The sequence below is a fragment of the Oryctolagus cuniculus genome, chromosome 14, assembly GCF_051225735.1.
Source record: "Oryctolagus cuniculus isolate XC-2025 breed Fujian yellow rabbit chromosome 14, ASM5122573v1, whole genome shotgun sequence".
Lineage (NCBI taxonomy): Eukaryota > Metazoa > Chordata > Mammalia > Lagomorpha > Leporidae > Oryctolagus > Oryctolagus cuniculus.
In genome coordinates this window covers 2,760,701-2,775,702 of record NC_142880.1, presented here as the reverse complement: position 1 = coordinate 2,775,702, position 15,002 = coordinate 2,760,701, and the positions used below count along the sequence as shown (strand labels likewise).

At 56.9% G+C, this 15,002-nt stretch overlaps 1 protein-coding gene across 1 annotated transcript in view; it reads left to right on the top strand.

Annotated features, from left to right (window-relative positions):
- Window positions 1–15,002, top strand: part of ARSB (arylsulfatase B) — a 147,754-nt gene that overhangs the window by 79,209 nt on the left and 53,543 nt on the right. Inside the window, exon 6 of the mRNA XM_089312908.1 lies at window positions 9,330–9,573. Within this exon, the coding sequence (XP_089169034.1) occupies window positions 9,330–9,573 (244 nt within the window). The remainder of the gene's footprint in view (window positions 1–9,329; window positions 9,574–15,002) is intronic.

The window sequence follows — 15,002 nt, the reverse complement described above, 5'->3', positions numbered from 1 at the left end:
CCTCTCCCCACAGTCCGCATCGGAGTCTGTCTGTTCTAGCTTTCACTTTCGCTTTCGACCTTAGAGATTTCTCCCAGCTTCCCCCCGTAGTCCGTATCTGAGTCTATGCCTAGGCTTTCAATAGCTTCTTCCGGCACCTTTTTCGTCCGGCTTTTCCCTAGGCTGTTTGCTAGTCTCTCTCTCCGATATTTTCCCATTTCTTCCCGTTTCTTCCCTCCTAAGTTTGCTATCCGTCCTAGGTTTCCTATCCGAGTCACGGCACCATTATGTCGCTCCCCGTCTTCATGGGGGAACGACACTAAACCCTGCCTAGGCTTCATATCCGAGTCACGGCACCATTATGTCGCTCCCCCTCTTCGTGGAGGAGCGACACAGGACCCTGCGCTGTTCTTTCTGTCTGCTCGGCCCTCCCCGGGTTTGCTGCTGGTTCTTCCCGGGTTGGCTACTATCCCTTCCACCTCCGTGGAAGGGCAGTTCCCCCTGGCCGCATTCCCCACTTCCGCAGGGGAGCGGCACACCGCCGGCCGGCTCTCTCGGGGGGCTGCACAGGTGTTCCCCTTAGATGTTCCCCATAGATGTTCCTGGTGAATGCCGTCTCTCTCCTCCTTTATAGTCCTCCTCCGCCAATCCTAACTCGGCTGCCCACACGCCGAGTATGCCGCTCTCCAATCAGGAGCAAGTCCTACAGTTTATTGGTTGAACTGGAGGCAGCTGTGTAGAAGCTGTTTTCTTCTCTCCCAGCGCCATATTGTGGGAGAGCAGATGCATAGAATAAGTCTTAATTCCAGTAACTTAGTCTAGTCCGAATTGCTCCCCACACCCACCACGGCCACTTTTGCGGAGCCCCTGGCTCCGGCCGTCCCTGGAGAGAGCGATGTCAAAGAGGTGAGTGTTCCCCTGCAGGCCAGGGCTGGCACAGCCGACCGGGTGCCAGACTGGACCAGCACGCGCTGTAGGGGCTTCTCGGGGCCCAGGAGCTCCCAGCAGCAGCTGTGAGTGGACCTGCTGTCGAGAGTCCAGGTCGAGTCGAAGGCTCAGGACAAGCTGCAGGGAGAGCAGCGTTTGTCTTCAGTGCCTTCCCCTGTACTTGGGTGATTTGTCCCCCACCCCCACCCCAAGTCATTGGGCCTCTCCCTGGGGCCTGGGAGTGCAAGCAGCAAGGAACTTTCTCGCTGCTGACAAGCCGAGTTGGGGGTGGCTCAGCCATGGATGGTGGATCAGCAATGTACGGGGCACCTGGGGTTGGGGAGGGACATGAGGCTGCAGTGGAGAGAGGAGGCCAACCTGGGCCCTGCACGGCAGGTGCACGGAGGAGGTGATGTCAGGCCAGGCAGAAAGGAGGGGAGAGGCCCTGCAGGCGATGGAGCCGACCTGGCTGGGGCAGGGTTGGCACGAGAGGGCCTGACTCGTGCGGGGCTTCGAGCAGTTCATGGAGACAGGAGCTGAAAGATGGCACATTTTCCCCACGACCTTCCTGAATGCCCTCAAGTCCCAGCACTGGGGAGGGGCAAGTTCTCTGTGACTGAAGTACGCGGTGCTTTTATGGGGTTGATGTCTTGGGTGTTGGTGCCCACAGCGGATGGGGCCCGGAAGACTCTCTGCTCAGCTCACGTTTGCACCTGCTCCCGACTGACAAGCAGGCGGGCCGGCAAGCACAGCTGTGGGTGATTGGTCTGGGGCTTTCCAGAGACACCTACTGGAGGTGTGTGGGAGCCCGGTGGTGGGGGCCGAGGTAGTCGGAGCTGGTGGAATCTCAGGCTCGTCGGGCATAAAATACCGGGAGCCCGAGGGAGGGGAAGTGTGAGTGCAGCGCTACTCCGCTGTTGCTGTGTCCTTGGCCGGGCTTAGGTGAGGCTGTGCGCCCCATCCTCCTGCTCTGCTCAGACCTTCGGCGAGCCGATGCCTCCCCGTGACTTTATCACAGTTGTTTTTGCTCAGCAGTGGGCAGTGAGGTGAGATGTGCAGTCTGCGTGTGGCAGCATCGGCGTTTCTCTCGCAGACTGTGGAGGTCTTAGGATTCGGTTCTCCTTCTGCCAAGACGTGGCTGGCACGCGACTTCCCGGGAGAGCGCCTCGTGGTGGCTTTCACGTGCCAGAGGCGTTTCGAGCAGGACGTCTTCTCCGGAGTCAGCCAGGAAATGAAACAGAAATCTCAGCTGTAAATGAACTCTTACGAAACCAACGTTTGCCAAAAAGCAAGCTAGGAGAGGAGATGGGGCGAACGGGTCTGACGTGGCCGTGGCCTGCTGTCTTTTCAGGTTGGGCCAGGAAGCTCTGATACAGGAAGCCCTTGCTCCTACTTGCTTCCAGGGAGCTTGCTTTTCCCTCACTGTGGCTGCCATCGGTTTGTGTCGCGCTCTTGGGGCTGCCCTGCAGCCTGAACCAGTCGATGTGCACGTTTAACCCTCTTGGGGCGTCTGCCCCTCTGCGGAGCAGCGGCCGGCCCCAGCCAGAGGCCCCGTGAGGCTGCACGGCTGCCTGCCCCAGCCACGCCTGCAGCTGGCTGCCGGACAAGGCCCCAGGAGCCGCAGGTGTGTCCGCTGACAGTGCTTCTCCCTGGAGGGCTGTTGAAAAACCGATTGAGGAAGCCACATGGAAAACCAATCGAAGAACCGCCGGTCGTTTCTAATGGCAAAAACATCCCGCTGAGCTAACGGCAGAAACAGCCACGCTCCCTGCGCCCACGCCCTCCCTAAAGGAGATGGCGGCGGCCACGTCTGTCCGTGGCCCGGAGGATCGTCCTCTGAGTCACAGCTGCGGGGCTGTGCCCAGCATCAGACCCCCCTCAGCCTTCTCCTGCCCGCTTGCTTCCCCCACCGCTGTCCCGTTGTGTGTGCTGCTGGGCACCCCGAGTGTGCGGAGCTGACGGACAGGTCGTGTAACGGCTCAGGGGCGGCTGCCTGCTTAGAGCGGGCACAGCTGGGAGCCGTGTGGCTCACGGCTCTGCAGGGCAGGTTCTGTCCCAGCCCCGGGCTCTGTGTGCCGTTCCAGTGTGGCTGCTTCCTTCCAGCTCAGGTGCGCTGGGCGTGGAGACAGCGCCTGTCTGGAGACGGCGCCCTCCTGGTCTGTGTGCCCAGGGCTGCGAGCCCGGCTGTGAAGCGGATGGTGGCTTTCCTAAGCTGGCTTGGGTGGAGGCTCTGGTCTTGAGTGTTTGTTGGGAAGAGAAGTGGTGAGAGGAGAGGAAAGCTCCTAGGTCTCTGGTGTCAGACAACAAGGCCGTCTACCCCCAGCATCCTACCCCGTGCGCTGGGGAGTTCACGTTCATCTGTTCCAGGCCATGTCTCCACTCAGCCCCCTTGCAGAAAGCACAGGGACCACCAGCGGCCTGCATCAGGACTCTGCCTGGAGTGGCCTTGTAGCCTGCCTCCCTCCCTCCCTCCCTCCTTCCTTCCTTCCTTCTTTCCTTCCCTCCCTCCCCCCCCCCTTCCGTTTGTTTACTTATTTGAAAGGCAGAAGTACAGGAAGAGTGAGCACGCGAGACCTTCCATCTGCTGGTTCCCTCCCGAGGTGTCTGCAGTGGCTGGGGCTGGGCCACGCTGAGGCCAGGAGCCTGGAGCTCCATCCGGGTCTCCCACGTGGGTGGCAGGGCCCAAGCTCTTGGGCCGTCTTCCACTGCATTCCCAGGCATAGAGCCGGGAGTTCACATGGGACTCACTCATCCGGGATGCCAGCATCACAGGCGGCAGCTTCACCGGCTGCACCACAGCGCGGCCCCAGCTCTTGAGTTTCTTACTCGTAAGCGGCAGTTCCTGGAGGGAACTGAACCCGTTCTCCTGCCACCCCGGGAAGGTGTGTGCTGTGCCCAGGTTACTGTCGCCTGGGGAGACGCACATTGTGGGAATCCCCACCTTGCCACTCCCCAGCTGTTGGGCCTCTTCACACCACATTTTTTAAAGCAATGAAGCAGTTATCTGACCCAGCATTTGGGTTTATGTAAACATTGAAACAACAGAGCCACTGCAGCTGACTGAGCACCGAGGCTGTGGCCTTCGCCCTGCCATGTGCTCACTGTAAATGGTGTCATTTCATTCCCAGGCAGTACAGGAGGGAGGGGCCGGGTCTCCTCATTCGGGGTGAGGGTCCCAAGGGGCCTCGTGCCAGTGGCCAGCACCAGGCTTCGGGTCTGTCCAACCCCAGCCCTGGAAAGATACCAGGAGCCACAGCGGTGTCGGGCAGGTGTCCGGCTTAGCAGTTCAGGTGCCTGCATCTCGTGCCTGTTACCCGTGTCCCAGCTCTGCTTCCTGCTTCCTGCTCACGCACACCCTGGGAGGCAGTGGTGATGGCTCGAGCAGTTGGGTCCCGGCAGCCATGTGGGAGACCCGGGTTGGGTTCTGGCTCCTGGTTTGAGCCTGGTCCGGCCCCAGCAGTTCCTGGTAATTGGGCAGTGAACCAGCGGTGGGAACTGTCTCTCTCAACCACGTACATGCAAATTTCACGCGGTGCCCGGTGCGCAGCCCGTGCTCGTCCCCAAACGCCTGCTCTGCTCTCCCGGGTGCTTCCGTGGTTCTGACCAGTCTGCCATCTCGGGAACAGACTCCATGTGCCGTGGTCCCTCCTGTCCACGGCTTCCCTTTCTGTGGTTTCTGTCACCCATGGCCTGCCGTGGTCTGGAAGTAGGAAGTGGAAAATGTCAGGAGTACACAGCGGCTGCGTTCTACATCAGATCCGCCTGAGCCCCCTCCTCCTGCCCGGGCTCTGGGCGCCCTTTACTGCCGTGCGCAGCTACACTGAGTTCCACGGTCACCGTCACCGTCACCGTCGTCTTAGCTGCTGTTAGTCCTCTCTCACCGTGCCCGATGGGGAACTCCAACTTCACCGTAGGCGTGAGTGTTCAGGGAGAAACAGCCCGTAGAGTTGAGTTCTGTCTGCAGCTCCAGGCATCCGCAGGTGGTCTCGCAGCATGTTGCCCGTGAGCAGGGGGAGACAGCTGTATACCTCCCCCGGGTAAGGGCAAGACGGCTGTATACCTCCCCCGGGTAATGACAAGACAGCTGTATACCTCCCCCGGGTAATGGCAAGATGGCTGTATACCTCCCCCGGGTAATGACAAGACAGCTGTATACCTCCCCCGGGTAATGACAAGACAGCTGTATACCTCCCCCGGGTAATGGCAAGACGGCTGTATACCTCCCCCGGGTAAGGGCAAGACGGCTGTATACCTCCCCCAGGTAAAGGCAAGACGGCTGTATACCTCCCCCGGGTAATGACAAGACAGCTGTATACCTCCCCCGGGTAAGGGCAAGACGGCTGTATACCTCCCCCGGGTAATGACAAGACAGCTGTATACCTCCCCCGGGTAATGGCAAGATGGCTGTATACCTCCCCCGGGTAATGACAAGACAGCTGTATACCTCCCCCGGGTAAGGGCAAGACGGCTGTATACCTCCCCTGGGTAATGACAAGACGGCTGTATACCTCCCCCGGGTAAGGGCAAGACGGCTGTATACCTCCCCCGGGTAAGGGCAAGACGGCTGTATACCTCCCCCGGGTAATGACAAGACGGCTGTATACCTCCCCCGGGTAATGACAAGACGGCTGTATACCTCCCCCGGGTAAGGGCAAGACGGCTGTATACCTCCCCTGGGTAATGACAAGACGGCTGTATACCTCCCCCGGGTAAGGGCAAGACGGCTGTATACCTCCCCCGGGTAAGGGCAAGACGGCTGTATACCTCTCCTGGGTAAGGGCAAGACGGCTGTATACCTCCGTGTGGTGAAGTGGATGACTGTATACCTCCCTGTGGCGAGGGGACAGCTGTATACCTCCATGTTGTGAAGTGGACAACTGTATACCCCCCTGTGGTGAGGGAATGACTGTATACCTCCCCATCATGAGGTATTTACCTCCCTGTGATGAGGAGGACAGCTGTATACCTGCACATGGTGAAGTGGACGACTGTATACCTCCCTGTGGTAGTGGGGAGATGGCTGTATACCCTCGAGCAGGTCGTCCACACTACCCTCCCGAGGCTCCTTTGGATTACAGAGGTTTTTTAGAAATGTCTCCGTGTGACAGACACACCAACTAGTGCCCTGTTGAAGGCGTCTCCGGGGTCACCTCTGACACGGGTGCGAGTCTGCCAGCAGCACACAGTGGCAGCCCTGCTTGTCTTCCGCAGTCCAGCCCTGAGCCCTCGCCCGGGTGGGGATGCTGACCCCAGCAACTCGGCGCCACCCGCCTGCCCTGCCTGGGGCCCGGGAGCAGCAGCTCTCTCTGCCCTGGGTCTGCGCTCCGTAGGCGTTCACCTCACCATCCTGGGGGAGGGGTCTCCCCCCAGAACCCTCCTCCCCCACTGCCCGCACACTCTGTGGGAGTTCTCGCTGTCCTGTGGGGAGGGGTCTCCCCCCAGAACCCCTGTCCCCACTGCTCTGCACACTCCATGGGAGTTCTCGCTGTCCTGTGGGGAGGGGTCTCCCCCCAGAACCCCTGTCCCCACTGCTCTGTTTGCAGGGACGTTTGTAGACCACCGAGAAGTCTTCCACACTTGATAGTGCTCAGGTCACTGCAGATGTCAGCTCAGTGACCAGTGTGGACGCTGAGACGTTGTCCCGGAGGTATGATGAGGCCCACATCCCACTGCTTGGGAGCTTTACGTAAACACGTGAGACACGGTTTTCCTTCCATGGATGTGGGGCCCAGCTCACGTGGATGTACCCTGTGCCGTGCTGGGTGGCATGCCTGACCCCGGCTCTCATGGATGTAACCAGTGCTGTGCCGGGTGACACGCGGGGATCCCGGCTCTCATGGATGTGCCACGTGCTGTGCCGGGTGACACGCGGGGATCTCAGCTTACGTGGATGCCCCCCATGCCATGCTGGGTGACACGTGTGGGTCTCAGCTCACGTGGATGTGCCATGTGCCGTGCTGGGTGACACGTGTGGGTCTCAGCTCACGTGGATGTGCCATGCTGGGTGACACGTGTGGATCCAGCTCACGTGAACATGCCACGTGCTGTGCTGGGTGATAGGTGTGGATCCCAGACTTCGTGGACATGCCCTGTGCTGTGCTGGGTGACACATGGGGATGCCAGCTCATGTGAACATGCCACATGCTGTGCTGGGTGACACGTGTGGATCCCAGCTCATGTGAACATGCCACGTGCTGGGTGATAGGTGTGGATCCCAGACCTCGTGTACATGCCCTGTGCTGTGCTGGGTGACACATGGGGATGCCAGCTCACACGAACATGCCCCATGCTGTGCTGGGTGACATGCAGGGATCTGCACAAAGCACGCAGTGTGGCATCAGGGCCTGTGCTCGACTGAGAAGTCTCATAGCAGATGTGTCCTGCTCCGGCCTCTGGTTACATCTGTACTGACTACAGCGTCAGGAGGGAGCAGGGTTACTAGCATGCGAGAGGGTGGTTAGTGCAGGAGAGGGTAGTTAGTGTGAGATCATGTGGTTAGTACTAGAGAGGGTGGTTAGTGCAGGAGATGGTACTAGTTTGAGGAAGCAGTAGTTAGTATGGGACGGAGTAGTTAGAACAGAAGAAGGTAGCTTGGGAGAAGACTAGTTAGTACTGGAGAGGGAAAGGGTAGTTAGTATGGGAGAGGGTAGTTAGTTCTAGAGAGGTAGTACAGGAGAGGCTAGTTAGTTCAGGAGATGGTGGTTAGTACAGGTGAGGGTAGTTAGTATGGGAGAAAGGAGTTAGTATGGGAGGAAGTAGTTAATATGAGAGAGGGTGGTGAGTATTAGGGTGGTTAGTGCAGGAGAGGGTAGTTAGTGTGAGATCATGTGGTTAGTACTAGAGAGGGTGGTTAGTGCAGGACGGGGTAGTTAGTTTCAGAGAGGATAGTTAGTATTAAGATAGTATGGGAGAGGGTAGTTAGTACAAGAGGGAGTAGTTAGTATTAGAGAGGGTGCTTAGTATGAAATAATGTAGTTAGTTCAGGAGAAGGTAGTTCAGGAGAGGGTAGTTAGTTCAGCAGAGGGTGGTTAGTACAGGAGAGGTGGTTAGTACAGGAGAGGTGGTTAGTACGGGAGAGGGGGTTAGTACAGGAGAGGTGGTTAGTACAGGAGAGGGGGTTAGTACAGGAGAGGGGGTTAGTACAGGAGAGGTGGTTAGTACAGGAGGGGTGGTTAGTACAGGAGGGGTGGTTAGTACGGGAGAGGGGGTTAGTACGGGAGAGGTGGTTGGTACGGGAGAGGGGGTTAGTACAGGAGAGGGGGTTAGTACAGGAGAGGTGGTTAGTACAGGAGGGGTGGTTAGTACAGGAGGGGTGGTTAGTATGGGAGAGGTGGTTAGTACGGGAGAGGGGGTTAGTGCGGGAGAGGTAGTTAGTACAGGAGAGGGGGTTAGTGCGGGAGAGGTAGTTAGTACAAGAGAGGGGTTAGTACGGGAGAGGGGGTTAGTACAGGAGAGGTGGTTAGTACGGGAGAGGGGGTTAGTGCGGGAGAGGTAGTTAGTACAAGAGAGGGGTTAGTACGGGAGAGGGGGTTAGTACGGGAGAGGGGGTTAGTACGGGAGAGGTAGTTAGTACAGGAGAGGTAGTTAGTACAGGAGAGGGGGTTAGTACGGGAGAGGGGGTTAGTACAGGAGAGGGGGTTAGTATGGGAGAGGTGGTTAGTACGGGAGAGGTGGTTAGTACGGGAGAGGTGGTTAGTATGGGAGAGGTGGTTAGTATGGGAGAGGGGGTTGGTACAGGAGAGGGGGTTGGTACGGGAGAGGTAGTTAGTACAGGAGAGGGGGTTAGTACAGGAGAGGTGGTTAGTACGGGAGAGGTAGTTAGTACAGGAGAGGTGGGTAGTATGGGAGGGGTGGTTAGTACGGGAGAGGTGGTTAGTACAGGAGAGGTGGTTATGAGAGGGGTTGGTAAGGAAGGGGTGGTTGGTACAGGAGAGGTGGTTAGTAGGGGGGAAGGTATGAGTTTTCCCTTCATTCCATAAGCACTGGTTAATACTGACATGTGTGGTATCACCCTGCCTGGCCCCCAACCCACAGGGACGCCCACGGGCAGTGAGCACAGTGGCCCACGTGCTTAGCGTGGTGGAGGCACGGGGTCTCCTAAGGCGATGTGAGGAGGATCGCGTGGGCTCCTCTGAGGCGGAAGCCCTGAGGGTTCCTGGCCAGGACGAGGCTGGGGGAGGGTGCACGTCGGGCAGGGTTGGGCCGAGTCTTTCGGGAGTGTTCTCTGTGGGCTGCGGTGGGCCGGTCAAAACACAGGAGAGGCCTCAGTCTAGCGCCCTGGTGACATCCATTTATCATTCACTCATTGATTCAGTCAGTCTGTCAGTCACTCAGTGAGCAGGTTTGGTAGAGTCGACACCAGCACCTCTCTCAGGATTCCGGAAGCTTCCATGTGCTCACGACAAGGCCCTGTTGTGTTTCAGATAACGGCGGACAGACTCTGGCCGGGGGCAACAACTGGCCCCTCCGCGGCAGGAAGTGGAGCCTGTGGGAGGGCGGTGTGCGCGGCGTGGGCTTTGTGGCCAGCCCCCTGCTGAAGCAGAAGGGCGTGAAGAGCCGGGAGCTGCTGCACATCTCCGACTGGCTGCCGACGCTGGCGCGGCTGGCAGGGGCGCACACCGGCGGCACCAAGCCCCTGGACGGCTTCGACGTGTGGGACACCATCAGGTACCCGCCCCTTGGCCCTCTCCCTCCCCTGCGAGGAGGAGCCAAGCCCCCTGTTAAGATGCTCCTTCCGCTTACAATTGATTTTTTTTTTAAGTAGAAATGCGTTAAGAGATACATAGTTTCATGTGTTTATCAAATTGAGAGTGCAGGCCTGGGTGTTCCGCCAGGAACTAGATTGTTCTCAGCCTCTCGCCCTCCACGGAAGGGCTGTGAGGTGAAGCTCTGTTCAGTGGCAGGCGGGGGTAACAGCGTCTTCCCATGGGGCTCGTGGGGGACAGGGCCGCAGGAGCCAGGGGCAGCCGGGTGGCCTCACCCTGAGAGGTGTCTGGTGAGCTCCCTGCAGGTGCAGCTCCTGTCCTAGGTGCTGAGAGTTGGGTGTGGACAGCACGAGCGGGCTCCTGACTCTTCAGCAGCTGGCACTGGTGGGGGGAGGCGGAGACAGGAGACACAGCACGCGAGGTGTGTGCCGAGGGCCGAGGGCCGGGTGCGGTAGCACCGTAGGTGGTGACGGAGCAGGCTGGCGGGAGCAGGCCCAGGCTCGGCTTCGGGGGTGGCGGTGGTCCTGCTCGGGTTCAGCCCGCATGGAGTGGAGCACTGGTCTCTGTGTGGGGAGGCACTGGCCCTGGAGGGTGTAGGGTGCTCCCTGGGAGTGCAGGAGGAAAACTTCGACTTTAGTTTTGTCCTGTTCTTCTTTTTAAGAGTTTTTTATTTATTTGAAAAGCAGAGTTACAGAGAGGCAGAGAGAGTGAGTGAGAGACAGAGCAAGGTCTTCTATGTGCTGGTTCCCTCCCCAAATGGCTACAGTGGCCAGAGCTGAGCAGATCTGAAGCCAGGAGCCAGGAGCTTCTTCCAGGTCTCCTATGCGGGTGCAGGGGCCCAAGGACTTGGGCCATCCTCCACTGCTTTCCCAGGCCGCAGCAGAGAGCTGGATGGGAAGAGGAGCAGCCGGGACTTGAACCTGCGTCCATATGGGATGCTGGAGCTTCAGGCCAGGGCTTTCCCCGCTGGGCCACAGCGCGGCCCCGAGTCCCGTTCTTTAAGCGGATGTTGCACAGGCACGTGATAGACGAGTAGATCGGTGCATACATGGAGTTTACCCCCAGCTGTGCCCTGCTGGAGCGTTGCTTTCACCGATGGTGGGACAGGGTGTAGCGCCATGGTTTCCAGCCTGTTGGGTGTCAGTGTGGGTGGCTGCCCCCCAGGTGCTCTGGGGAGGAGCCCCTGACACTCTCCCTTCTGAGTCCTGTTGCAATGGCCCTGCTCGAAGGTAGCGTGGTGTCGAGTTTTTCTTCATGAGAAATACACAGTGGGGTAGCTTTGGAATAAAGAGCCAAGATACGTGTGATGTGCGTGCGAATGGTTCATGGAACAGAAGAGTTTAAGAATGGGAAGTTCTCGGTGCTGTGGCGTAGTGGGGCTAAGCTTCTGCCTGAGGCACTGCATCCCATGTGGGCACCATTTCTGTCCCGGCTGCTCCACTTCCGATCCAACTCTCTGCTGTGGTCTGGGAAAGCAGTGGAAGATGGCCCAGGTCCTTGGGCCCCTGCACCTGCCTGGGAGACTCGGAAGATGCTCCTGGCTCCTGGCTACAGATCGGCGCAGCTCCAGCCATTGTGGCCATTTGGGGAGTGAACAGCAGATGGAAGCCCTCTCTCTCCCTCTCTGCTTCTCAAATAAAAAAAAAATAAAAGAATGGGAAAACTTGACAAGTGGGTTCCTGTTTGTCCACAAGGGCAGCATCGACTGGAATCAAATGGAGCAGTTGCCCTCCAAGTCCCCTCACTGTGGTTCCCAGGTCCCAGCAAGGACCCAGTGTCCTCGTGTTTGTCACCCTCGTGGCCCTGAAAGCGTTTACGCGTGTAATCCATGGTGCACGGACAAGGAGGCTTCCCAAAGCTCTCAGAAAGTGAGTTAAAGCAGGTTTATTTTGGTGCACCAGTTTTTGAAACCCGTGGATGTTTCTTCATCGAATGCGTTGTCCTTGAACCTCTAAAGACTGTGCATAGCCACAGTATTCAGTGTTTGGCATGTCCATGCGAGTCCAGCTGCCGGGCTTAGAGGTCGTTTCTTATGTTTCCACGTGGTCAGTGGTCCGTGTTGAGCAAACAGCAGACTCTGGTGTGAGATCATTTCACGCAAAGGAGGCTTGGCGGGCGTTCGTGTGTCGGCATTCCCCTCTGGAGTCCTGCGAGCCTGGGAAGGTGGATGCCACCCTGGCCTCGTGCAGCCTGGGTCGGGGCTGCGGCTGCGCTGGGAACCGGGGCACCGTCAAGACGTCATGCCTGTTGTTTGCCATATGAGTTGACGTTTTCTTTACTTTTAATTTTTGAATGTTTTTATTTTAATTTTTTATTAGTTTTGATGTAGTTTTTCTTTAAAATGCTCTTTTATCTACCTCTATCCGAGTGTTCTAAATTTGTTATGTTTAGTTTTTTTAAGATTTATTTTATTTATCTAAAAGGCAGAATTAGAGAGAGACGCATTCCATCTGCTGTGGAGTCCCTTGGATGCATCTCCGTACCTATAACCAGCCGCTTCCTTGGATTGCTTTGTGTTAACTCCCTCCCTCCCTCCTTCTCTCCCTCCTTCTCTCCCTCCCTCCTTCTCTCCCTCCTTCTCTCTCTCTCTCTTTCTTTCTTTTGTTATAAATAACTCTGAAATGAACTATTTCTGTGTAAACTCTGTCTACATTTAAGGTTTTTCTTAGATATAAATCATTTTAAATTTTATACCCAGCTGAGGAAATGACATTTTTTCAAGATTTATTTATTTATTTGAGACGTAGGACTACAGAGAGGAGAGCCCCTACTTATATATTTTTATTTATTTGAAAGGCAGAGCAGCAGAGAGAGGAGGAGAGAGAGAAAGAGAGAGAAAAAGAGAGAGAGAGAAAAGGAAAGAGAGAGAGAGAGTTCTTTTGTCCAGTGGTTTCTTCTCCAGATGCCCACACAGCCAGGACTGGGCCAGGCTGAAGCCAGGCTGGGAGCTCCACGCAGGTCTCCACTGTGGGTGCAGGGGCCCTAGCACCCGGGCCGCCGTCTGCTGCTTCCCCGGGCCGTCAGCAGGCAGGACTCTCAGCGGCACTTGGGATAGGAAACACCAGGGTCCCAGACAGTGGCTTTCCCCAGTGCCCCGCCACGCTGGCCCCATATATTGAGTTTTTTGACTATAATATCTTTGCAAATATTTTTCCGATCTAATTTACCTTTTAAATTTCGTTGCTTTTTGGACATGTCTTTCCCATGTTTATTTATCAATTAAATCAACTTTTCCTTTTCTGTGATGTTCTGAAAACTTTTTCCCACCATGAAATGTACTAAATATTTTCCAATATTTTCTTTTCAACTTTGTGGTTTGATGTTTCTCCTGTATAATTCCTAAATCGTGGAGATGCTGTGTGTGTGACGTGGGTCCAGTGTCACAGATAGAAGAATGATTTTTTTCCCCTAGTTTCTTTTTTTTTTTTTTTTTGACAGGCAGAGTGGACAGTGAGAGAGAGAGACAGAGAGAAAGGTCTTCCTTTGCCGTTGGTTCACCCTCCAATGGCCGCCACCGCTGGCGCGCTGCGGCCGGCGCACCACGCTGATCCGATGGCAGGAGCCAGGTGCTTCTCCTGGTCTCCCATGGGGTGCAGGGCCCAAGCACTTGGGCCATCCTCCACTGCACTCCCTGGCCACAGCAGAGAGCTGGCCTGGAAGAGGGGCAACTGGGACAGAATCCGGTGCCCCGACCAGGACTAGAACCCAGTGTGCCGGTGCCGCAAGGCGGAGGATTAGCCTACTGAGCCACAGCGCCGGCCTCCCCTAGTTTCTTTAGATCCTGGAGCTGAGACTGTTATGAAAGCTGTGAACTTACAGGGTAAAAAAAAAAATGTGCCTCAGACACAGGTGGAAACCCTTGATGGATGGGCCTGGCCTTGTAGGCCTTGTCTGTCTGTCTCTCTCTCTGTCTCTCTGTCTCTCTCTGTCTCTCTCTCTCTCTGTCTCTCTCTCTCTCTCTCTCTCTCTCTGTCTCCCCCGCCTTGGCTCTCCTCTCAGTCATGCTTTTTCAAATAAATAAATAGGTACATAAATATCTTTTTACGAATCCTGATGGAGCTTATCTTAGATCAGAAGTAGACTGCACATCTTGCCTGTGTGATTCCATCTAGAAAAATGAGGACGTTCTTTACAAACCTGTTCCTTTGTTGCCCATGTCAACGCGAAAATCAATGCCCACTTCACGATAAAAAGGGCATAGACAGCAGTCGCTGAGCCAGGTGTGAGCTTCAGCCGCGTGGTGGTCGCATCCAGCGTGGAGGCGCTGGGGTCTGACTCAGAGGAGCTGGGGAAGTGTGGAGACGCTGGGGTCTGACTCAGAGGAGCTGGGGAAGTGTGGAGACGCTGGGGTCTGACTCAGAGGAGCTGGGGAAGTGTGGAGGCGCTGGGGTCTGACTCAGAGGAGCTGGGGAAGTGTGGAGACGCTGGGGTCTGACTCAGAGGAGCTGGGGAAGTGTGGAGGCGCTGGGGCGCGACACCGTTTGCAGCCTGCTTGGCGCCAGGGGGGTTTTGTGCGCTGGTGACAGAGGTGTCACAGCCTGGGCCCAGTGGCACCCTGCACAGGGCAGGAAGGTGCTGAGTGCATTTTGAGCCATCGCCTTCTTCCCCAGGCCACTGAGGCTTTCATCTTGGCCAAGTCCACGTCATTGATGCCAAATGTTGGCTTGTAAGTCCACATGTCAGCCTTAAGATTATCTTTTTTTTTTTTTTTTTAAGATGTATTTACTTCATTGAAAGGCAGAGTGAGGGAGGGGGAGAAAGAGATCTTCCATCCGCCGGTTCACTTCCCGAATGGCTACAGCAGCCAGGGCTGGGTCGGGTTGACGCCAGCAGCCTGGACCTGCATTTGGGCCTCCCACGTGGGTGCAGGGCCCAGGTGCCTGAGCTGCCTCCTGCCTTCCCCGGTGCGTCAGCAGGGAGCTGGTTGGAAGCAGAGCAGCCAGGACTGGAGTCGGCGCCCTGGGGTGGGGTGGGTGCGCGGTAAGGGCGACTTAACCGCTCCATCTTCTCCTGATCCTGCTCAGAGGTGGACTGTGGGAGTCCTGGTGTGGGAAGGGCTGCCACACTCTCTCCCCGCAGCTGCAGAAGACGGGCCGCAGCCTTGCGCCTTCTCCCGGCAGCCAGGCCTCCGGGGAGCGGGGACCGAGCACCGCTCAGCGGCGAGCCCCGACCGACTGCTGTGCCGCGTCCTGCACCACGACAGGCCCACCTTCCTTGGCTGCTTTATTTTTTAACCAAGTAAAATTCCTGATGTTTTCTCTGGAAATTCATCAGATCTCTGTTTAACAAGCAGAGAACTGCTCTCATCTCGCTCCCGTTTCTTGACACAATTCTTGAAGCTGATAAAGTTCACCCCGGTCCCCCTCGCGGCATCAGCCCGGCCGCCGTCCG